Source organism: Ostreococcus tauri (assembly GCF_000214015.3).
Source record: "Ostreococcus tauri WGS project CAID00000000 data, contig chromosome 08, whole genome shotgun sequence".
Taxonomy (NCBI): domain Eukaryota; kingdom Viridiplantae; phylum Chlorophyta; class Mamiellophyceae; order Mamiellales; family Bathycoccaceae; genus Ostreococcus; species Ostreococcus tauri.
This window is the reverse complement of record NC_014433.2, coordinates 598,339-618,755: the sequence shown is the minus strand read 5'-3', so window position 1 is coordinate 618,755 and position 20,417 is coordinate 598,339. Positions and strand designations below refer to the sequence as shown.

The 20,417-nt window shown below is 63.0% G+C and overlaps 15 protein-coding genes across 15 annotated transcripts; 7 read left to right on the top strand and 8 right to left on the bottom strand.

The window, feature by feature from the left end:
* Positions 1 to 29: 29 nt before the first annotated feature.
* OT_ostta08g03670 (Helicase, C-terminal) lies at positions 30 to 1,412 on the bottom strand (the record flags this gene model as incomplete). Its single annotated transcript, XM_022983654.1, has 1 exon — positions 30 to 1,412. The coding sequence occupies one exon, from the start codon at positions 1,410 to 1,412 to the stop codon at positions 30 to 32; it is 1,383 nt and encodes a 460-aa protein (XP_022841050.1).
* A 195-nt stretch (positions 1,413 to 1,607) lies between these two features.
* OT_ostta08g03660 (Glutathione S-transferase, N-terminal) lies at positions 1,608 to 2,441 on the top strand (the record flags this gene model as incomplete). Its single annotated transcript, XM_003080881.1, has 1 exon — positions 1,608 to 2,441. One exon carries the CDS (start codon positions 1,608 to 1,610, stop codon positions 2,439 to 2,441), a length of 834 nt encoding a protein of 277 aa, XP_003080929.1.
* A 51-nt stretch (positions 2,442 to 2,492) lies between these two features.
* OT_ostta08g03650 (Nicastrin) lies at positions 2,493 to 4,709 on the bottom strand (the record flags this gene model as incomplete). The annotated part of the gene is made up of 1 exon (XM_003080880.2): positions 2,493 to 4,709. One exon carries the CDS (start codon positions 4,707 to 4,709, stop codon positions 2,493 to 2,495), a length of 2,217 nt encoding a protein of 738 aa, XP_003080928.2.
* A 99-nt stretch (positions 4,710 to 4,808) lies between these two features.
* OT_ostta08g03640 (unnamed product) lies at positions 4,809 to 5,150 on the bottom strand (the record flags this gene model as incomplete). Its single annotated transcript, XM_003080878.2, has 1 exon — positions 4,809 to 5,150. One exon carries the CDS (start codon positions 5,148 to 5,150, stop codon positions 4,809 to 4,811), a length of 342 nt encoding a protein of 113 aa, XP_003080926.2.
* A 215-nt stretch (positions 5,151 to 5,365) lies between these two features.
* OT_ostta08g03630 (Oxysterol-binding protein) lies at positions 5,366 to 6,754 on the top strand (the record flags this gene model as incomplete). Its single annotated transcript, XM_022983653.1, has 1 exon — positions 5,366 to 6,754. The coding sequence occupies one exon, from the start codon at positions 5,366 to 5,368 to the stop codon at positions 6,752 to 6,754; it is 1,389 nt and encodes a 462-aa protein (XP_022841049.1).
* On the bottom strand, positions 6,755 to 7,714 carry OT_ostta08g03620 (HPP; the record flags this gene model as incomplete). The annotated part of the gene is made up of 2 exons (XM_022983652.1): positions 6,755 to 7,578; positions 7,660 to 7,714. 2 exons carry the CDS (start codon positions 7,712 to 7,714, stop codon positions 6,755 to 6,757), a joined length of 879 nt encoding a protein of 292 aa, XP_022841048.1.
* Positions 7,715 to 7,833: 119 nt separating this feature from the next.
* OT_ostta08g03615 (HPP) lies at positions 7,834 to 8,589 on the bottom strand (the record flags this gene model as incomplete). Its single annotated transcript, XM_003080877.1, has 1 exon — positions 7,834 to 8,589. The coding sequence occupies one exon, from the start codon at positions 8,587 to 8,589 to the stop codon at positions 7,834 to 7,836; it is 756 nt and encodes a 251-aa protein (XP_003080925.1).
* Positions 8,590 to 8,755: 166 nt separating this feature from the next.
* On the top strand, positions 8,756 to 10,816 carry OT_ostta08g03610 (Aspartate-tRNA ligase, class IIb,bacterial/mitochondrial-type; the record flags this gene model as incomplete). Its single annotated transcript, XM_003080876.2, has 1 exon — positions 8,756 to 10,816. One exon carries the CDS (start codon positions 8,756 to 8,758, stop codon positions 10,814 to 10,816), a length of 2,061 nt encoding a protein of 686 aa, XP_003080924.2.
* An 839-nt stretch (positions 10,817 to 11,655) lies between these two features.
* Positions 11,656 to 13,128, top strand: OT_ostta08g03590 (tRNA-dihydrouridine synthase, conserved site; the record flags this gene model as incomplete). The annotated part of the gene is made up of 1 exon (XM_003080874.1): positions 11,656 to 13,128. The coding sequence occupies one exon, from the start codon at positions 11,656 to 11,658 to the stop codon at positions 13,126 to 13,128; it is 1,473 nt and encodes a 490-aa protein (XP_003080922.1).
* A 42-nt stretch (positions 13,129 to 13,170) lies between these two features.
* OT_ostta08g03580 (Pyridine nucleotide-disulphide oxidoreductase,FAD/NAD(P)-binding domain) lies at positions 13,171 to 15,204 on the bottom strand (the record flags this gene model as incomplete). The annotated part of the gene is made up of 1 exon (XM_022983651.1): positions 13,171 to 15,204. The coding sequence occupies one exon, from the start codon at positions 15,202 to 15,204 to the stop codon at positions 13,171 to 13,173; it is 2,034 nt and encodes a 677-aa protein (XP_022841047.1).
* A 62-nt stretch (positions 15,205 to 15,266) lies between these two features.
* Positions 15,267 to 15,917, top strand: OT_ostta08g03570 (Coiled-coil domain-containing protein 90; the record flags this gene model as incomplete). The annotated part of the gene is made up of 1 exon (XM_022983650.1): positions 15,267 to 15,917. One exon carries the CDS (start codon positions 15,267 to 15,269, stop codon positions 15,915 to 15,917), a length of 651 nt encoding a protein of 216 aa, XP_022841046.1.
* A 119-nt stretch (positions 15,918 to 16,036) lies between these two features.
* OT_ostta08g03560 (FAM173 family) lies at positions 16,037 to 16,723 on the top strand (the record flags this gene model as incomplete). The annotated part of the gene is made up of 1 exon (XM_003080871.1): positions 16,037 to 16,723. The coding sequence occupies one exon, from the start codon at positions 16,037 to 16,039 to the stop codon at positions 16,721 to 16,723; it is 687 nt and encodes a 228-aa protein (XP_003080919.1).
* A 157-nt stretch (positions 16,724 to 16,880) lies between these two features.
* OT_ostta08g03550 (Mitochondrial import inner membrane translocase subunit Tim8) lies at positions 16,881 to 17,262 on the top strand (the record flags this gene model as incomplete). The annotated part of the gene is made up of 2 exons (XM_022983649.1): positions 16,881 to 16,919; positions 17,071 to 17,262. The coding sequence occupies 2 exons, from the start codon at positions 16,881 to 16,883 to the stop codon at positions 17,260 to 17,262; spliced, it is 231 nt and encodes a 76-aa protein (XP_022841045.1).
* Positions 17,263 to 17,297: 35 nt separating this feature from the next.
* OT_ostta08g03540 (unnamed product) lies at positions 17,298 to 18,262 on the bottom strand (the record flags this gene model as incomplete). The annotated part of the gene is made up of 2 exons (XM_022983648.1): positions 17,298 to 18,130; positions 18,172 to 18,262. The coding sequence occupies 2 exons, from the start codon at positions 18,260 to 18,262 to the stop codon at positions 17,298 to 17,300; spliced, it is 924 nt and encodes a 307-aa protein (XP_022841044.1).
* A 120-nt stretch (positions 18,263 to 18,382) lies between these two features.
* Positions 18,383 to 20,350, bottom strand: OT_ostta08g03530 (von Willebrand factor, type A; the record flags this gene model as incomplete). Its single annotated transcript, XM_022983647.1, has 1 exon — positions 18,383 to 20,350. One exon carries the CDS (start codon positions 20,348 to 20,350, stop codon positions 18,383 to 18,385), a length of 1,968 nt encoding a protein of 655 aa, XP_022841043.1.
* Between the last annotated feature and the right edge of the window lie 67 nt (positions 20,351 to 20,417).

The window sequence follows — 20,417 nt, the reverse complement described above, 5'->3', positions numbered from 1 at the left end:
ACGAAAGAATCGGACGTACGACAGTGGCGTTAGAGGTGGGCGTCGGCGACGCGCCACTGCTTGGACTCTTTGGTTTTTTCGTGCTTGGCGAGCCAGTCGGGGACGACCTGGCCGGCGTCCCGGGCGATCTTGCACAAAGCGGCAGTGCACGGCTTGTCGTAGTCGCAGTTCCAAAAGGTGACGGCAGCACCGAGCTCGCCGGCGCGACCCGTTCGGCCGATGCGGTGAACGTAAGACTCGACGTCACGAGCCATGTCGTAGTTGATGACGTGGGTGACGCCCTTGATATCCAAACCGCGAGCGGCGACGTCGGTGGCCATCATGAGCGGACACTTGTTGTCGATGAATTTGCGAAGCGACGCCTCGCGGTCGGCTTGGGATTTATCGCCGTGCACGGAGACGACGCCGAAGCCCTCGGCGCTGAACGTTTTCGCCAAGTTTTCCACCCTTCTCTTGGTGTTGGCGAAGATCACGACTCGTGAGTCGTCCGGGAGCTCGCAGATGAGGTTGTACAGGTGCTCATCCTTTTCGTGATCTCGCGCCTCGACGAAGCGTTGCGTGATCGCCTTGTTCGCCGCCAATTCTCCATCCTGCGCGCCCTCGCCGATAAAGACCTCTCTAACACGCGATTTGTCTTGGTTTAAATAACCAGCCGCGAGTTTTCTGACAGATTTGGGCCACGTCGCCGAGAAGAGCAAGGTTTGCCGACTCGCCGGCGTCGCGCCGAAAATAGTCTTTATCTGCGGCTCGAAACCCATGTCTAACATCCTATCCGCCTCGTCGAGGACGATCACGGACAGCTTCTCTAGAGACAAAACCCCTTCTTGGCTCATTAGATCCGTCAATCGACCCGGGGTGCCGATCACGATGCACGGTTTCTTCGACCGCAACGCGTTCTTTTGCTCGTACGCTGACGCGCCGCCGTACACGACGACGCTGTGAAACCCACGTTCGGCGCCGAACTTCTCGCACTCGGCCTGAATCTGAATCGCCAACTCTCGCGTCGGAGCGACGACCAAACCCTCGACGCCGCCGTGCTTTTTCATCCCGTGAAACGCCAACGTCTTACCCGAGCCCGTCTTCGCCACCGCGACGACATCCATCCCCGAACATGCCGCCGGCCACGCCGCTCTTTGAATCGGCGACGGAGACGAGAACGCATTCGACAATCTCGCCACGATCGCCGCCTCGAACGGCGTCGCATCGAACGTTTCGAATTGTTCTCGCGCGCCCGCGTCGCTCGCCGACGCGGCGTCCCCCGACGCCTTCACTCGCTTCTTCGCGTTCGCATCCTCCGATCCATCGCCCGATCGCTTCGACGACTCCTTGGATCTCTTCTCCTTCTTCTCCTTCTTCTCCTTCTTCTCCTTCTTCTCTCTCTTCTCCTTCTTCTCCTTCTTCTCTTCACCCATGACGCACACTTTGAGAAACGAAACGGCGGCGGCGCTGAATCGACGTCGACGCGACGATCTCTCCGATCCCACACCCTCGCGCGCGCGAATGAAAATACCTCGCGAATACCTCGCGCGCGAACGAGCGCGCGCCGACCCCGCGCGCGCGTCGCAGAGTGCGCCACACGTCGACGCGGTGCGAAGGACGAGGTAAAAATGCACGCCCGAGCGCCCTCGACCGCTCGTTCGCCGGTTCGTCTTCCGCACCGACGATCGAACCGCCCGACGCGCGGACGGTCGAACGTGGTCGTTCGAGCCGCGATCGGGACGCTGTACGACGTGCCGGTGTCGAACAACGGGGCGCGCGTGCGATTACTCGCGCGATGGCTCAACCTGTACGATGACATCAGCGTCGTCGATCCGAACAAGGAGTACGCGAAAGGGATCAAGGACCCGGGATACGGACGACTGAATCCGCAGTTGAAGATGCCGACGATGGTGCTGGCGTCGGGGACGGCGATTCCGGAGTCAGAGGTCATCTGCGGATATCTCAAGGATGTCGCCGAGCGGGACGCGCTGGAACGGACGACGCCGAAGACGGCAGAACAACGCGCGAACGCGGCGTTGGCGATCAGAATTCACGATGTGTACCTAGCACCGATTCAGGGCTCGATGTACCGCGGACCCATGGACCGGAAGACGCGCTCGGAACAAATCGCGGAGATCAAGAGGCAGCTCGACGTGCTGGAGGACGTGGCGGGACGCGACGCAGGCGATTTTATCGCGGGCGAGGTGCGATCGGGCGCCGATGCGGCGATTTTCCCGACGCTGATCTTTTGCGACTTCTTGCTTCCCAAATACTTTGGATGGAAGTCGGCGTTCGGGCCGAATCTGCGACGGGCGTACGACGCGACCAAGGCGGATGCCGACGGCGCGGCGGTCTTCGCCGAGGTCCACGGAGGTCTGGAGGCCTGGGAAAAGGCCGGGAGGTTTGAAAAAGTTGGCGTCATCGAGGACGTCGAGGATTCCAGCTTCGTTTGGGCGCATTAAATCGATTCAACGCTGTTTTTAATTACATGTACACACCGCGCGCTCGCGCTCTCATTGGAGGAGCCCCTCGCGCTCAGCATCAGTGCCACGACGAGCAGTGGTCTTCTTACGACCGATACACGCGTGTAAGATCGCGACAAAGGCCAGAGCACCGACAGCGTAGACGGCAATCATGTTTTGACTGAAGTAGTTACCCTCTCCCGCGGGGGCGATCATGGTGAATCCGACGCCCGGCGCCCAGTTGCTCTCAGTCCACAGGGGGGCTATACGTTCGTCGTCGTCCTTCGGCTCCTTTACGATCCATGACCCGTCGCGATGGTCGTACCCCAGTCTAGAAGATAGCGCTAAAATGTACCTAGGGGATGATTTGTGGCACGTCCCGGCGTTCGCGGTGTTCTTGCCGACGCAAACTTCGCCTTGACCTCTACATGAACCATCCAACTCGCACATTTTGCTTGTCGTGGACGACATGGATGTTGCCTCGGCGAGGTAACTCCAAACAAAACGCGCGAGCGTCTTCTTGTCGTTGTGCGCCTGAACACTCCTTGGAATACCGACCAAGACGTCCGGATAGCGTGACGGCTCATGTGTCGGGTCGACGTACCCATCACTGGCGATGTACTCACCCAACGTGCTCACCGTCTTTTCATTGATCAGCCGCAAGCCGCTCGAGCACTTATCGAGCCCGTATCTCTGATCGGCCAGACACTTGGAGAGCTCGATAACGGTCGCTCTGCCCGCGGCATCGTCAAAAGTGTTCGCCACGATGTCTCCATCGTGCGTGGCGTAGCTGCTATTGGTGTTCCTAAACGCATACGTCCCGATGAGTCGAGCGATGGAGCGCACCGCGTCACCCATGCGATCGACGTCGATGGATCGCGAGACCCCGACGTCCAGGTGCGTTCCGGAGAGCGGATCCGAGGCTTGATCTCGATCTTCGGAGATATACACGGCGTCGTACGCGAGCCCGCGCACGGACTCGAACGACGGCTCGGAGGAGTCGAGGATCTTTGCCATGCCTTTTTTGAAGGTGACATCGAATTCGTACGTGTCGGCGTACTGCGAGATTTTCTTACTCACCTCGTCAATGTGTGGACCGTGCACGAAAAGAGCTGGCATCTTACCCGCTTCGAACGAGTTCGACATCCCCATAGGACCGAGCTCGATGACGGCTCTAAGTTTTCTCCCGGCGAGCTCAGGAAGGAGCGACTCGGCCGCGTCCGCGGCTAATTCGCGCGCGAGGCGTTGTGAGCCAATGTTCCCAAAATCCTCTCCACTGAGTGCGACGAAAGCGACGTGATGCGCGAAATCATCTTCAGTCAGGGACGAAAACGCTTTTTGCAACGATTTGGCCACCGCCATGAGCGCGATGAGTCCGCTCATACGAGCGTTCGTGGCTGGCGTGGCGTCCCGGAAAACGCCGTCGGCGTCCATGCGAGCGACGACGAGCACGATGCTTTTCGTCGACGCCACGTCCCGGTTCAGCGGTGGCATGGTGGCGAGGACGCTGTACCCACCGACTGGCAAGCACGTGTTTGCCTTGAGACACGACTCGGACGACGGCGGAGCAATCGTTGGCTGTTTCCCGAGACTCGTCATGCGCATGTCCACCTCAGCGCGCCACATGTGCTTCTCTCCCTTGTTCTCTTGCATTGCCCGAGCGTTCGCCATCGCTCGAATCCTCGCCGCGTGCGTGCTCGAGGTGTCCAACAGCATCATGGGCGTCCCTCTGAAATCCATCTTCACCGCGTCAATCCCTCCCGTTCTGCCGCCAGTCGTGTTCGCTCGCGCCGCCGGTCCCAGAGAGAATCCCTTCAGCAACGCCTTATCCGCCTCCCCCGTCGGGTGCACGCTCTCCACTAGAACTCCTTTCACGTTCGCCCGAATCTCTCGCGCCATCTCGTCGTCTTTCACGTACGCCCGCTCGAGCACTTTCTGCCACGCCGCCGGCGTCGCCAGCAACACCCTCGGCGCGCGCGTCAGCGCGGTGAAATCCACATCCCCCAGCGGATCCACCCGCATCAACGGCGCGCGCTCCACTCGATCGTTCGAGCAGCCGCGGACGTCCCCTCGGACGTTCAAGCGCACGACGCACGGCGCTCCTCGCATCTTGGGGTTTAAAAACGCGCGCAAGTCGGCCCATCGACGAAAACTCGTCACGTTCGTCTCATCGCACTGTCGCGCGAGCGCGGGAGCGCACGCGCACGCGATGAAAACGACGCACGCGTGTAACGCGCGTTTTCCGATCGCGTCGCGTCGTCGCGACATCGCCGAGTGCGTCGTCGCGCGGTGATGTGACGCTCGCGCGCGCGGCGCGGGGTGTTGGTCCTCGGTATCGTTACACGCCGTCGCGTCTCGCGACGGTTCTCACGCCCCCCCCCCCTCGGCATCGCTCTGCGCCCGATCGCTTCGCGCGTTCAAACTCGCCGTCTCCCGCTCCGCGCGCTCGTTCTCCTCCTCCTTCAAGTTTTGCTCAAACTCGTACCGACTCGCGTCGACGCCGAACCACCGCGCGAGCGTCGCCTCGAGCTCCCAAAAACAATCCTTCCATCGCTGCACCCGCTTCTCCGACGCGCTCATGGAGGCGAAATCAACCTTCTTCACGACGTACGCGTCGTCGTCCGAGGATTCGAACCCATCGTGCGGCGTCGGGGCGGCGCGTTCGTCCGCGAGCGTCGTCGAGGCGTCCGTCTCGCGCGTCGTCGCCATGATGAATTCGATCGTAAATTCGCTCGCGCGCGCGACGCGAACGTCCACGCGCGGGTTTCACGCGATGCGAACGCGCGCGAACGTCGCGCGCGTCGACCGCGACGTCGCGCGCGGTGCTCGGCGCGCGCGTCGGGGCGTCGCGCGCGATCGAGTGCGACCATCCACAGATCCACCGATTGGGACCTCGGATGAGAACCGTCACACCGCGCGCCGCGATGATGTGCGCGTGCGCGTCGAGCGCGGCGGTGCGAGAGGCGGCGACGGGGGCGAGCGATGAAGAAAAATTCCACGACGCGCGCGAGGCGTTCGCGAGCGACGACGAGGGGTCGCCGACGCCGCGGTGGCGTCGATCGCGCGCGGGGTCCGAGGCGCGCGGCGCCGTGTGTACGAGCGCCGATGTGGATGGTGGAGCGACGACGCGGGCGCTCACGGGGGCGCAACCGCGTGAGGATTGGGAGGAGAGAGACGCAGACGTCCACGGCGAGCTCGAGCGGGCGTCGAGGGAGATGGAGATGGAATCGAGGGGGTCGGTGATGGCGCGCGCCCGGGCGTTCGCGAAGGCGTCGGCGCGCTTGGCGAAGACGATGCTCGGCGGACGCAGCGTGGATTTGACGTCGTTTCTCGGGACGCCGATTCGATGGTGCGCCCGGATGTCAGTGTTACAGATCACGACGGACGCCGAGAGCTCGCTCGGGAAGGACGTGGTGCCGCGGACGGTTCGGTTCTTGGAGACGCTGCGTTCGGCGAGAGAGGCGACGTCGGCTCGAGAGCGCGCGTGCCGCGTCGCGCTCGCGATTCTGGCCGACGGTGAACCGCCGGCGTCGTTAAGAAAACCGTTGAATCCGATTTTAGGGGAGACCACGTCGCATTCGGTGGAGTTTCCGCGGACGAACGAGAGGTTCGAGTCTACGTGGGAGCAGGTGTCGCACCATCCGCCGAATTCAGCCTCCTCGCAGACGGGCCCGGGCGTGCGAATCGTCAGCGAGGTTCGACCGTCGCCGCGTCTCGTCGGCGCGCATATCGACGTCGAGCTCGTCGGGTACATCGAAATTACGCTCACGGAGCGCAATGAGACGTACGTGAGCGACATACCGTCGTTCGAATGGCGATTTCTTCCGAGGTGGCACGCGCGAATGAAGAGAAAAGTAAAGTCGCAGATTCGATGCGAAGCGTCGGGGTATCGCGTCGAATTCTCCTACGGGTCGTCGCGCTCGGTGAAGGGCCTCGTGTACGGACCCGACGGCGCGATCGAGGCGACGATCAATGGGCGGTACGATGGGAAAATCGTCGCCGAATCGAAGCGTGACCGCTCCGTCATCGCCGCGTACGATTTCGCTCAAACGAAATCGATTCGAGCGCACGTCGTCCGCCACACTCACCTGGAAGATGAGTTCGACACCGAGGTCGTGTGGCGCGATTGCTTCGCCGCAATGGACGCAAATAAGTGGGACGATGCGAGAGCGGCGAAGCGTTCGGTGGAGGAACGCGAGCGCGCGAAGCGACGAGAGCGAAAGGCGAGTGGACAAAAATTTACTCCGCGCTTCTTTGATTACGACGCGCGCGTCGGGCGATGGGTTCGCAACTCGCGCGCGCGAACGACGTGATTATCGTACTTTTCGCCATCGGGTGGCCTCGGAGACGATATACTGCGCTTTCCTATAGTGTTCGCGAATGAAACACGGCATCTCATCCGGGGCACCGATCCTCTCAAATCCGCGTTTCTCCATCTCCTCCTTGAGCGTTATCCCGCACTTCTCCAAGCGTTCGTTCACGTCCGGCGTGTACTCGTCTAACCACGACCACGGCGTGACGAGGGCGACGATACCGTTGATCTTGACGACAGCCTCTAGTCCGTCCAATACGCGTCGCGGTCGCGGCACTCGACACAAAAGGTTCGCAACTAACACCACGTCAAATTTGCCCAAAGTCTGCGCGTCGCGCACCATCTCGCACGCGTCTCCGACGTGAAATTTCACCCTCCAAAACACCGCATCATCGCACGGTCGCACTAACGTTTTGTCCACCTCAGCGTCACCTTCCATCTTCACTCTCGCGACGATTTCACCCTTGTCGCGTATCTCCTTCGCCGCGTCGATGAGCGCTTTTGAGAAATCAAACCCGACGACTTCGCCGCATCCTAAACTCGCAAACTCGAACGCCGCCCCACCGCACGCGCACCCGACATCCAACACGCGACGCTTCGGCGCTAATTCCTCCCAATCCCGAGGAATACCATCCTCCCGCATGGACGAACCGAACGCCGCGTACCTCGCGCACCGCGCCGGGAACGCCAACGCGTCGACGGGCGCGTTCTCGTACCGCGCGAACCCCTCGATCGCGGGTCCGCGCCCCGTCGCGGCGCACGCCTGGACGACGGATTGTCCAAAGTGAAAGTCTAGATACGCGTTCACGCACTCGGGCGTCTCGTCTGCGGCGTCGACGCGTCAGTCTCTGAATCGTGCGTCGACGTCTCGATTCGCGCGCGTTCCGCGTTCGCCTCGCGACGCACACGTCGACGTCCGCGCGCGCGTGGGCATCCGCGTGCGCTCGGCGTTCTCGTCCATGCGCGTCCGCTGTCGTGGATTCGGACGGGCGACCGCGCGCGCGAGAGTGTGCGGACGCGTCCCGGCGCGTCGGCGTCGTCGCCGCGCCGACGCGTCGACGGTGAATCACCAACCAATCATCAATCGCGCCTCGCGCGCGCGCGAAACGGTTCGGCGACGAATGTCATCGCATCACCGAACGAGAACTCGTATCGACGCTTGAGCGTTTGACACGCGCGCGACATGACGAGGATGAGACAACTTCCGAGCAACGCCGGGTAGACGACGTACAACCACTGGAGGTTGTAATAGTGCGCGTCCATCGCCGCGAGGGCGACCGCGCCCGCGGGTGGGTGCAGCGCCCCCAGACGCATCATTATCACCAGGCTCAGCGAGAGCGAGAGCGATCGCGCGAGCCAGGTTGGTCCGAGGGCGTTTACGCAAAGAATCGAAACCGTCGCGCTCGCCGCCGTCGCCGCGACGACGTTCCACAACCTCAACGGCGGCGCGTCCAAGGTACCGAACGCCAATACGCCCAACGATCCCCAGGCACCGATCATGAACGGCGTCGCCGCGCCCACGACGCGCTTGACGACGTCGTCGCACACCCCCAACGCCGCGAACGTCGCCGCGCAAAACGCGAACCCAAACACCGCGTCCGAGAACGGGCGCGCGCCCACCCCTGGGGCGCGCTCCGTGGCCAGGGCGAGTCTACACGTCGAATCCCGAAGCACCGCGCGGACGCGCTCGCCCAGACCGCGCAGGCGCTCGTCGTCGTCCCCGGCTGTCGCGCGCGGTGGCGCTCGTGCGGTTCGCGCGAGAGGACGACCGTTCGTCTTCCGCCCGTACCCCGCGATCGCGCGCGCGGGCGCGCGCGACGCCCGCGCCGAGCGCATTATTTTTTCCCGTCCGTTCGAAGCGCGACGGCGCGCGCGCGCGGCGTCGACGCGTCCGCGGCGTCGCGCGATGTCGCGACGTTGAATCGACGCGACCTAAACCCTCAAGACGCGATCGCGCGCGGACGACCGCACGCGTCGACGCGAGACGTGCATGCGCGTGACGATGGCGCGCATCGAGCGGGCGATATTGTGTGCGTCCATGCGCGTCGATCGGGCGGCCGCGCTCGGGACGTCGGCGACGCGGGGGGCGATGCGGGGGCGGTGTGGGTTTTCGAGCGATGGACGGACGTGTCGCGTCGTCGGTCGACGCGCGCGGGGTCGAGACGGGACGTCGTGGGCGGACGCGGGCGGTGCGACGCGTCGTGCGTCGTCCGCGCGCGCGGAGGCGGGATCGGTGGGGGTCGAGCGCCTGGAGTGGCCGATGAGAGAACGCGGGGCGGGAACGCTGGGAGACGCCGACGTCGGGAGCGAGACGACGCTGTGCGGATGGATCGATAAATCGAGGAACATGGGTGGGATAGCGTTCGCGGACGTGCGAGACTCGAGTGGAATCGCGCAGATTGTGTTGGAGGAGGAGGCGAGCGCGGAGGTGCGAGAGGCGTTTCAGGCGTTGAGGCAGGAGTGCGTCGTGCGCGCGCGAGGGACGGTTCGGCGACGGAAGAGCGTGAATACGAAGACGAAGACGGGAACGGTGGAGGTCGTGGTGAGCGAATTGAAGATTTTAAATACCGTCGGTCGGTCGCTTCCGTTCGCCGTGAGTGAGTCGTCGGGGGAGAAGGAGGAGATTAAGGAGGAGACGCGCCTGGAGCATCGCGTGTTGGATTTGCGTCGACCGCAAATGGCGAGAAACTTGAAACTTCGTCACGACACCTTGCGAGCGCTCAGACGGGTTTTGGAGGATGATTATGGATTTTTAGAAGTCGAGACGCCGATGCTCACGCGGAGCACGCCGGAGGGGGCGCGGGACTACCTCGTCCCGAGTCGACTCCAACCCGGGGGGGCGTACGCGCTGCCGCAGTCGCCGCAGCTGTTCAAGCAAATGCTCATGGTGGCCGGCGTCGATCGGTACTACCAAGTCGCCCGATGCTTCCGCGACGAGGACTTGCGCGCTGATCGCCAGCCCGAGTTCACGCAGCTCGACATCGAGATGGCATTCATGGATGAAGACGGCGTCATGAAGCTCGCGGAGGATTTGATGCGCGCCGCGTTCAAGAATGGCGTCAACGTCGAGCTCCCAACGAGCTTCCCTAGGATGACGTACGCTGAGGCGATGGAGAAGTACGGGAGCGACAAACCCGATCTCCGCTACGGATTGGAGATGTCCACGCTCGACGACGCTCTGAACGGGTGCGAGTTTAAAATTTTTGCCGATGCCCTGGCGACGGGCGGCACCGTCAAGGCGCTGGTGGTGAACGACGAAAAGACGAAGATTCCGAACTCCAAACTCAAGCCTAAGGGTGATGTGTTCGAGGAAGCTGTCGCCGCAGGTGCCGGAGGTTTGGCGTTCGCGCGCGTCGGCGAAGACGGCGCCTCGCTCGAAGGTGCAAAGGGCTTGGTCGAGGGCACGGCGGCGCACGCCAAGGCGATGATCGACAAGTCTGGCGCCAAGCCAGGCGACTTAATGCTCTTTGCCGCTGGTAAGAAGGCGCTGGTGAACAAGACGCTCGATCGCGTGCGTCAATACGTTGCGAAAACGTACGGATTCGTCCCCGAGAACGCGCACGCCGTGTTGTGGGTCACCGAGTTCCCGATGTTTGAGTACAACGAAGACGAGGAGCGATACGAGGCGATGCACCACCCGTTCACGTCTCCCAACCAGGACGATTTGATGGCGAACCCGGACGATTTATCAAATGCACGTTCGATCGCGTACGATTTGGTGTACAACGGTGTGGAGATTGGTGGCGGTTCTTTGCGTATTTATCGCCGAGACATTCAAGAAAAGGTGTTCCGAGCCATTGGCTTGAGCGACGCCGAGGCGGAGGAAAAATTTGGCTATCTTCTCGAAGCGTTCCAGTACGGCGCGCCGCCGCACGGCGGGCTCGCGTTCGGGCTCGACCGGTTAGTGATGATGCTCGCGGGGGCGAAATCCATTCGCGACGTCATCGCATTCCCGAAGACGGCGGCCGGCCAGTGCTTGCTCACCGAAGCTCCGGGTCAGGTGAGCGCCGAGCAGTACGCCGACCTCCACATCAAATCCACCTCGCCACCGCCGAAAGAGTAGATCAGTCTTGTTAAAATAAAATGTTTCGCGTAATGTTACATCGCTCTCATTCGTCGCCGTCGATGATAATCGAGTGAACGCTCCGCAAAAACTGCGTTTCCGCGTTCACCGTCATGCGTCGTCGACGCTCCGAATCGAACCTAAAAAGTAATCCCCCCCCTAACGCAGCGGCAAAGCGCAGTACGCCGCCGTGATTGCGAATACGATAATCGCGCTCTTCGCGTTGAAATCGTTCACTTTATCCCGAATCTTCTGCGCGATTGTTTCGTCCTCGATTTTCTGCAAGCCGGCGCCCTCGACGTCCCAAACGCCAGCCTGCGCGATATTTCACAACCCGCTCTTCGCGCTTCCCACGAACCCGAGCGCGAAGAACAAAGGAATCGCGATCACCGCCCGCTCGATTCTCGACGCCCCCAGCGCGAGCTGCGCGATCGCCATCACCAGCGTGACGCCGCCGGCGACTTTGCCGACGTCCAACCTCCGCGCGCGTTCCTCGTCATCGATGTTCACCAGCTCTTCCCTCGCTCTCGCCCTTCGCGCCGCTCGCACGTCATCGCTCGGCGTCTCTCGCCCCGCCTCCGCGCGCACGTCGCGCTGGAACACGCCAAAGTAGATTGATTTTCCCGTCCCCGGCGCGTACATCTTCTCGAACGCCTCCTTCACCGCGTCCCGTCCCGTCGCGTCGTCCGCATCGCGCGCCGCCCGCGCGACGCGCGCTTTCCCACCCCCACGCCGCCCGCGCGCGCGCCCACGCGCCCGCGTCGACGCCGACGCGGACGAAATGGAAATCATGCGCGACTGCGACTGACGTCACTCTCGACCGCGTCGCGTCGCGCGCCATGCTCGCTCGGGCGCGCGCGCGCGCGCTGTGCGCGTGTGGATTCGCGCGCGCGCGCGTCGTCCACGCGCGACGGTGCCCGACGGGCGCGCGCGGACGACGGGCGCGATTACGGTCGACCGCCGCCACCGCGCTCGACGACGACGACGACGACGACGCGCGCGCCGTGGACGACGTCTCGACGCGCGCGCTGGGACCGCGGGCGAGCGCGACGACGTGGGTGTGGGCGTCGGAGGCGTACGACGTGCGCGGGGACGGTGAAGGGGGACGCGGCGCGCGGACGCGGGCGACGCGGGCGGGCGCGCTGAGCGTGGCGCCGATGATGGAGTACACCACGGCGCACTTCCGCGTGATGTGCCGATTGATGAGCGCGAAGACGTGGTTGTGGACGGAGATGGAGGTGGATCAGACGCTGACGCACGCGGTGCTGGAGGGAACGCGGGTGGATCGGTTTTTGGATTATCCGGTGGAGACGGCGGCGACGGTTTTGCAGTTGGGGGGGTCGGATCCGGAGATATTAGGACGCGCGACGGCGATAGCGGCGCCGTACGGGTACGAGGAGATCAATCTGAACAGTGGATGCCCGTCGCCGAAGGTTGCTGGGAAAGGGTGTTTCGGGGCGGCGCTCATGACGGAGCCCAGACTCGTGGCGGAGTGTCTGCAAGCGATGAACGAAAACGCGCCGAGCGGGACGCCGGTGAGCATCAAGTGTCGCATTGGCGTCGACGAGTGTGATTCGTACGATGCATTGTGCGAGTACGTCGACACGATCGTGCGAGCGAGCGCGACGCGGCGGTTTTACGTGCACGCGCGAAAGGCGTTGCTCAACGGTTTGTCGCCGGCGGAGAACAGGTCGGTGCCGCCGCTCAAGCACGAGTGGGCGTACGCCCTCGCTCGAGATTTTCCCGAGTGCGAGTTCCATCTGAATGGGGGATTAAAAACGTTAAAGGACGTTGAGAACGCGATCCATCGCGGGCCCGAGGGTGGGGGGCCGATCGCCGGCGTCATGATTGGTCGACAGGCGCACGCCGATCCATGGGGTCTCCTGAGCGCGGCAGACACGACTATCTTCGGCGAGAGCACCAATCCATGCGCGTCGCGACGGGACTTTTTAGAGAAGTACGTCGAGTACGCGGACGACACGATCGGTAGGTACGGGACGGCCAAGGATGGGTACCGAATCCCGAGCGTCAGACACATGATGCATCCAATTCAAAACTTGTTCCATGGGTGCGCGAATAACAAGATGTGGCGACGACTCGTCGATGAAGAGCTTCAAAAGAGATCTAAGAAGCCGGACACGACCGTTCGATCGATTTTGGAGGCCACGCTGGGGGTGATCGAGGATGAGGATCTCGACGCGCCGCCGCGGGCGGCGGGCATCGATGCGTTCGACGCCAATCGAGAGTGGGACTTACCGACAAAGGGAGGTGGGTATCGCGCTATGGACCAACGCGCCGTAGTACAACATTAGAACACGTAACCAAAACTGTATTTCTACGTAAAATTGAATTGTCTACCTACGTTTTCCGCTCATCTCGAGCAATGTCTCAGCGGCGGCGAGGCCGTCTACGGCGGCGGAGACGATGCCTCCGGCGTACCCCGCGCCTTCGCCGATTGGGTACATACCCGGCATCGACACCGACATGAGGGTCTCCTTTTCGCGATCGACACGAACTGGAGACGATGTACGCGCCTCCGGGGCGTGAATGAGCGCGTGCGGGCCGGCGAAACCGGGGAGCTGCTTGTTGAAACGGAACAGCGACTCTCGAATTGCCTGCGTGACCGCGGGTGGATACAACTCGTGTAACGGTGCCGTTTTCACACCGAGGCGATAAGAACTCGACGGTAACGTCGCCACGTCGGACACGGTTTCGTTCAAAAAGTCTTCAGCCGTTTGCACGGGCACGACGAGTCCGCCGCCGCCCATGACGGCGGCTTCGCGCTCGATGTGGCGCTGAAACGCGAAACCACACAGAGGTTCGTATCCGACTTCGGCGAACGGCGACGCGTCGGCCTCGGAGATCGAACTCACCAGTCCGCTGTTCGCCCACTTGCTCGAGCGTTTGCTGAAACTCATGCCGTTGATGCAGAGTTCGTCCTCTGTGGTGGACGTAGGGACAATTTGGCCCCCCGGACACATACAAAAGCTGTAACACGCTCGACCGGCGGCGATGCCGTCCTGCACTGTATTCGCGACGCGATAATCAGCCACGGGGAGCGGACCTTTTCCGTTGTCCACGTACCCAGCGTACTTGGATCCATATTGAAGCGTATCGAGCATTCCCTGCGGATGCTCGATGCGGAATCCGGCGGAGAACGATTGGTACGACAACTTCACACCGTCGAGATGAAGGGACTCCATGAGCGCTCGAGACGAGTGTCCGACCGCTAATATCACCGCCTTGCCGCGAATGACGTCACCGGAAGCCAGAGTCACTCCGCCTGCCGCGCCCGTGTTTGGGTCCCGATTGATTCGTTCGCATCGCTCACCGAAACGAAACTCCACCCCCAATCCCTGCATGTACCTCCGAGCCGTGCGCAAGATTCGCACGAGACGATCGGTCCCAAGGTGGGGCTTACCACTCACCAATATGTCATCGGGCGCCCCGAACGCGACGAGCGCTTGAAGCACGGCTCGGACACGTTCGCTGTTCCTCCCGATGCGCGTCGTCAACTTCCCATCCGACCACGTCCCCGCTCCGCCCTCGCCGTAACACAGATTACTCTCACCATTCAGTTGTCGTCTCGCAAACAAGGCGCCGATATCCCTCCCGCGCTCCTCCACCGGTTGTCCTCGCTCGACGACGACGACGCGCTCGCCCGCCTCCGCGAGCGCGAGCGCCGCGAACAAACCGGCGGGTCCGAGACCGACGACGATCACCTTATCGTCGTCGTCTGGGAACGTATCCGACGTCGATGTCGACGACGCGTCGTTACCGCGCGTCGGCGCGCGCTCGTACGCCTCTCTCAACGCCTCGGCGTTCGCCCCCAAACCGCCTTCCCGCTCGCCCGCCGCCCGCTCCAACTTCTTCGCCCGCTCCCTCAACGGCCGCGCGGTCCCTCCCGCGCTCGAAATCGCCTCATCGCTTACATCCACGACGTAACTAAACCCAGGACCGACCACGCGTCCTCTCACGACGGATCTCGCGTCGCACGTCTTCCGTCGCACCTCCGTCCCGCGCGCGAGCGCGTCCGCGTCTCCTCGAGTCCCGAGCAACTTTGCCAGCTGTTTCGTCAACGCCGGCGTGACCTCGTGCGAGTCCTTCCCAGGGTCCTCCTCCAGCGCCACGCGCACGTCGTAGACGCGCCAGCGATCGCCCGGGAGCGACGCCCTCGTGTCGGTGTTCACTTTTTGACCTCGAGGCGGCGGCGCGTTCGATGTCGACGTCTTCCCGCGCTTCTCCGCGCGCGGCCGTCGGTCTCGCGACTCGGCGGTCGCGACGACGCGCGCGCGTCGCCCGGCGCATCGCTCGTAGCGCATGGCGCCGCGCGCGCGTCGCGCCGCGTCGACGAATGCGATGCGCACCTTTTTCGAGTCATCACTCATCACGAGTCCCTCAGAACCGTTTCGAATGCGAATGCGTCGGCACACGCGCGCGCTCGAGCGTCATGCGCGCCGCCGTGACGTCGACGCGTCGCGCGCGACATCTCGCGTCCATCGTCCCTCGCGCGTTCGCCTCGAGCGCGGCGCCGGAGCCGTCGACGAGTGGACACGGCGCGCACGGCGGTACCAACGCGGTCGATCGCTTCGACTCGCATTCCCTCGTCAAGGCGCTCGTGCGCGCGGGATTCACGGAGACGCAGGCGGAGGGGGTGATCCGGAGCACCACCGATGCGATGACCCGCGCCGGGGTCGTCGGCCGAGGCGAGCTCGAGCGTGAGTTGATGTACGGCCGGGCGGAGACGCAGGCGCTCAAGGTTGAGTTGAGCGGGGCGATGCGCGAGGCGAGCGCGGGAATGCGACATCAGAGCGATCAGTTGGTGAGCGAGACGGAAAAGTTACGGGCGGATTTAAAGTATAACATTGAGAGGATCACGCAGTCGCAAAAGTTGGATTTGAATCTCGAAAAAGGACGCCTGCGCGAGCTGCACGGGATTCAAGAGTCGCAAATGAAGAGCGTCGAGGCGCGGGTCGATAAGGAGTTACATCAGATGCGCACGCAGATCGAGGCGGCGAAGACGGAGATCATTCGATACTCGGTCGGTACGCTCGTCTCCCTCGGCGCGCTCTCCCTCGCGGCGCTGCGTTTGTTCATGTAAACACCCGTTCAGTCGTTCGGTCGGGACGTCTATCCAGTGTCTAAAACGTCAAACAAAACGATTCCTGTCTTCACTTCGCGCGCGCGTCCGCGCCTCGACGCGCGCGCGCGAAGGCATCGATGGACGTTCACGATCCTCAAGACATCGCCCGCGCGCAGAACGAGCTCCTGCGCGAGGCGTTGGGACGAAGACCGCCGCCGCCGGCTGATGAAAACGATGCCGGCGAAAACCACTCGCTCGCGCCGTACGCGCGCACGGAACCGCGACGACGGGCGATAGCGCTCGAGGCGGCGCGCGTGACGTCGTCGGACGTGGTCTACGACCTGGGCAGCGGCGATGGCGCGGTGTTGATCGACGCGGCGGAGCGGTACGGATGCGCGTGCGTCGGACTCGAGCTCGACGCGAGCTTGGTGAAGACGAGCGAGGAAGAGGCGAAACGGCGAGGGGTGGATGATTTGGTCGCCGTGCGGCAGTGTGATTTAACGCGCGTGCGAGCGGAGACGTTGGCGCGTGGAATCGAGGATTTACCTCCGCCCACGGTGGCGTACGCGTGGCTCACGGGCGGCGGTCTGAGTCGATTTTCAAGTAAATTGCGCGAAGCCTGGGAGGTTGGTGATTTCAGGATAGTGACGTGCGTCGATTCCTTGGACGCGTGCGTGGATTTCGAGCGCGACGGCGCGTTCGCCGAGCACATCGATCGGGGTTGGGAGGTACACAGAGGGAAGGAGGCTGCGTTCGGCGTCTTCGTCGTGCCTCCCAAAAGCGTTTCTTTAGAGAAATGGGCGCGCGAAGAGCGCGCGTGTTGATAATTGTCGCGCGTTGTTTTGTTTCATCGTTGTTTTAGTTCGCGACCGGATTCGGTCTCGCGTTGTCATTGATTGTCGTCTTCGTCGGCTCCGCCCGCGCGCCGTCGCTCGCCTCGCGCCCGTCCCGCGGCGCGCACCGCACTGTACGACGCGCGTGATGTCCGGTCACGACGCCCACCTACAGCAGTTTCTCGAGGTACGCCGCGCGCGCGATCGTTCGCGCACGATGTCCCTGAGCGACGCGACGCGACGACGTGCGGCGACGGAATGTCTCGACAGATTCGACCCCACGTCGATCCGTGACGCGACCAAAACGACGACTGACGCGTACACACGGGCGCGCACAGGAGGAAAAACGCAAGGCGGTGTTCAACGAGGTCGTGGCAAAGCTCACGGAGACGTGCTTCGAGAAGTGCGTGACGTACGCGCCGGGATCGAAGTTTTCGTCGAGCGAGTCGTCGTGCCTCACGAATTGCGCGTTGCGTTACCTGGAGAGCGGGCAGGTCATCTTGGGGCGGTTACAAAACATGGGTCAGTGAAGACGTAGCGAGTGGTAGTGATTACATTTTTCGTCCTAGTAAAACGCTTCGCCACCGTCGCCACCGGCGTCGTGCTCGTCGTAGCCGTCGTCGTCGTCGAAGGTTCCGTTTCTGGCGTAGTCGTCGTCTGAGTCTAGGTCGTCGTCTTCCTCGAATCGGTTCTCCTCGTCGTCGTCCTCTTCGTCTTCGTTTCCGCTTCTTCTGGGACGTGGGTTCTTCGAGGTGGAACGATCGCGTCCACCGCGTCCGCTGTGTCGCTGTTCTGCGCGTCCCGCGCGCGTCGCTCGCTCGTCCTCGTCGTTCGCCATGGACTCCAGACGCGCCAAGCGCTCGAGCCTCGAGAGTCCATCGACGCCCCTCTTCGACGTCGTCGCCTGCGCCCCACCCGCATGACGTCCTCCATCGCTCACCCGCGCCCGCTTCGCCCCTCTCCTCGTCGGACTCCCCGGTCCGCTCTCGACGCCCTTTCGTTTGCCGCTCAGCGCGCTCGCGTCCGCGCCGAACGCCGCCTCCATGATCTCCCTCGGCACGATCGCCTCATCGCTCACCCGCATCTGCGCATCGTTCATCATGGCGTTCGCGATGATTTTCACCCACTTCACGTCGTCCACGTCGTCCTCGTCTTCGTCCGCATCCGACTCTTTGTCGCCGTCCCGGTCGCCGTCCCGGTCGCCCCACCGCGCGACGTCCCCTTCTCGCGCCCGTCGGTCCATGTCTCCGTCTCGTTCGCCGTGATGATGGACCGAGGAGCGAAAGAACGCCCGCATCGCCCGTCCGAGGCGCAGCGCCCGTCGTTCGTCGTCGCTCGGCGGTTTAAACGGCGTCATTCCGCGCGGGAGTGGTGGATACAGCGGCGCGGCTGCGAGACCTGCGCGGTCGCCGCGACGTCATGCGTCGCCGACGCGTCGCTCTCGTCGATCGGTGGGAACGGGATGTTCCCGGGGATGAGCTCGCTCGGTTTTTCGATCGCTTGTTCGGGTTTGACCTCGACTTGTTGCATCGCGAGTCGAGGTGTGCGGCGACGCGGGTGCGGTTCGCCGGGGCGCGGCGGCGCGCGAGCGAGTCGGTGAAGTGGGTTACATCGGCGCTATGGCGCGGGGGTGCGACGGTTTCTATGGGTCTACAGCGCGCTGGGGGCGCAGATTTTGACGTGGCTGTCGACGCGCTCGATGAGCTGGGCCTTGGTGCCGCCGGCGCTCAATCCGTGCGCGGCGCAAAAGTGCTTTAATGCTTCGCCAGTCATGGTGCTCAGGGCGTTTCGCTTGACGAGATCGATGCAGTGCACGTGCTCGGGGAGGATGTGCATGACGACCACGGAACGCTTAGCTCGAGTGCCTGCGTTTTCGATGGATTTACGCTTGTCGCCGACGACGGGGACGAGTACGTTGGGCGCGCCGACGCCGTGCCAATCGTCGATGGCTCGAGACGCGCCGAAACATTTGTCGTCGTAGTCAGCGAGGAGCGCGGGAACACCAACGCGCGCCCACTCGTCTAAAGCGGGTTCAGTGTCATCGTGCACGGGTTCCATCACGTTTCGCTCCAGCGCGCACATCTCCAAGACGCGGTAGTGCGTCTGCAGCGCCGGGTTGGGGGTTTGTTTCGGATGCCAACCCGTCAGGCGAATGGCCTCGACGACGTTTCGAGCGGCGTCGATTTGTTCTTTCGTCGCCCGAGGTGCGGGTTTCTTCACAGATCCCGCCACTGATTCGGGGTGCCGCAAGTCGTCTCGAAATGGGAGGTAAAACACGTGGAATCCCTCGGGCGGGTCCAAGCGCGCAATGGCGTCGTCGGCGTCGCCGAGTCCGGGTTCGACGTGCGGAGCGAGCTGCGGAAGAAGCGCGACGTATCGGAAGCCCGCGCTCTTCGCGCGCACGTACGCACATATCGCCACTTTATTTTCCACGTCGCACGCGCGTATGAGCGCGTTGACTGCGGCACAGCCCTTCTCCTCGCCCGCGATGAAGTGGGACTTTTTCAGGCACAAGTCGCGCGTGATCCTCTTCGCGTCGATGAACCCGACGAGGTGGAACCCCACCGCGCCTTTTTCATCCGGCATCCCCTTCACCTTGACCTGCTTTATCTTCGCCAGCTCTTTGTTCGTGAACACGAGCTCCTTCCCGTCGAACTCGACGAAGCTCTTCGTCGGTTTTTCAATCTGCGCACCCGTCGCGGCGTCCACGAATATCTGCTCCCTCCGAATCTCTCCGAGATCTTTCCCGTCCACGAGAATCGCCGAAGACTTCTTCGCCTCGCTCACGAGCGAGTACACACCGACTGGGATCGAAATCTTTCCCGGCACCAACCAGAGTTCGGTCTGTCTCAATCGTCTACGCTTGCGAGACTTTTTCAAAAATTCTCTCTGCAACTCCATGCCGTCGCGCACGACGACGAGCGCCCTCTCGCCCGCCTTCGCACCGCAGTGTTCGGCGGTGAACTTGTCGTAAAATATCGACGAATCAAACTCTCCATCTCGCGTCAGGCTCAAGACTTCGATGCTCTGCCCCAGCGCCGCCATCTCTTTCGCCCGAGCGATGAGTTTCGCCCCCGCGCTCCCGTCTCGCAGCGGTTTCGGCTCATTCGTAAACAGATACACCGTCTTACGCCCCGCTCGTCTCGGCGCGTGCTCCAACATGTGCGACGCCGTCCACAACCCCGCGGTCAACGCATCTTCCTGATTATACCGATCGCTCGTCGTCCCGCCCCCGCCGTCTTCCGTTTCGTCCAACGCGCCGAACGCGTCCCGAAACTTTCGCGCCCCTTTGTCGCCGTCCGCGTACTCGCTCAACACCATCGCCCCAGCCGCGCTCGGCGCATCGACACGCATGACCTCACACACCCTCGCCTGTCCCAATCCACCCAAAGTGTTCGCGCAGTTATACGCGCACACGCCCACCGCGTCGTCCGGCGCGACGACGACGCGCGCCCGGGCGAATTCAAAGCACGCGCGCGCCGCCGCCGTGAACGCGCTCGCCCCGCCATCGCGCGTCTCATCCCGAGTGAACATCCTCGGCGACGCATCGATGAGCATCACCACCGCGTCTCGCCCGTCGTCGGCGTCACGCACGCGGCGCCACGCGTCGTCATCCATCCCATCGAAGTCATCATCAAAGTCATCATCAAAGTCATCATCATCATCATCATCCTCGCGCATCCGT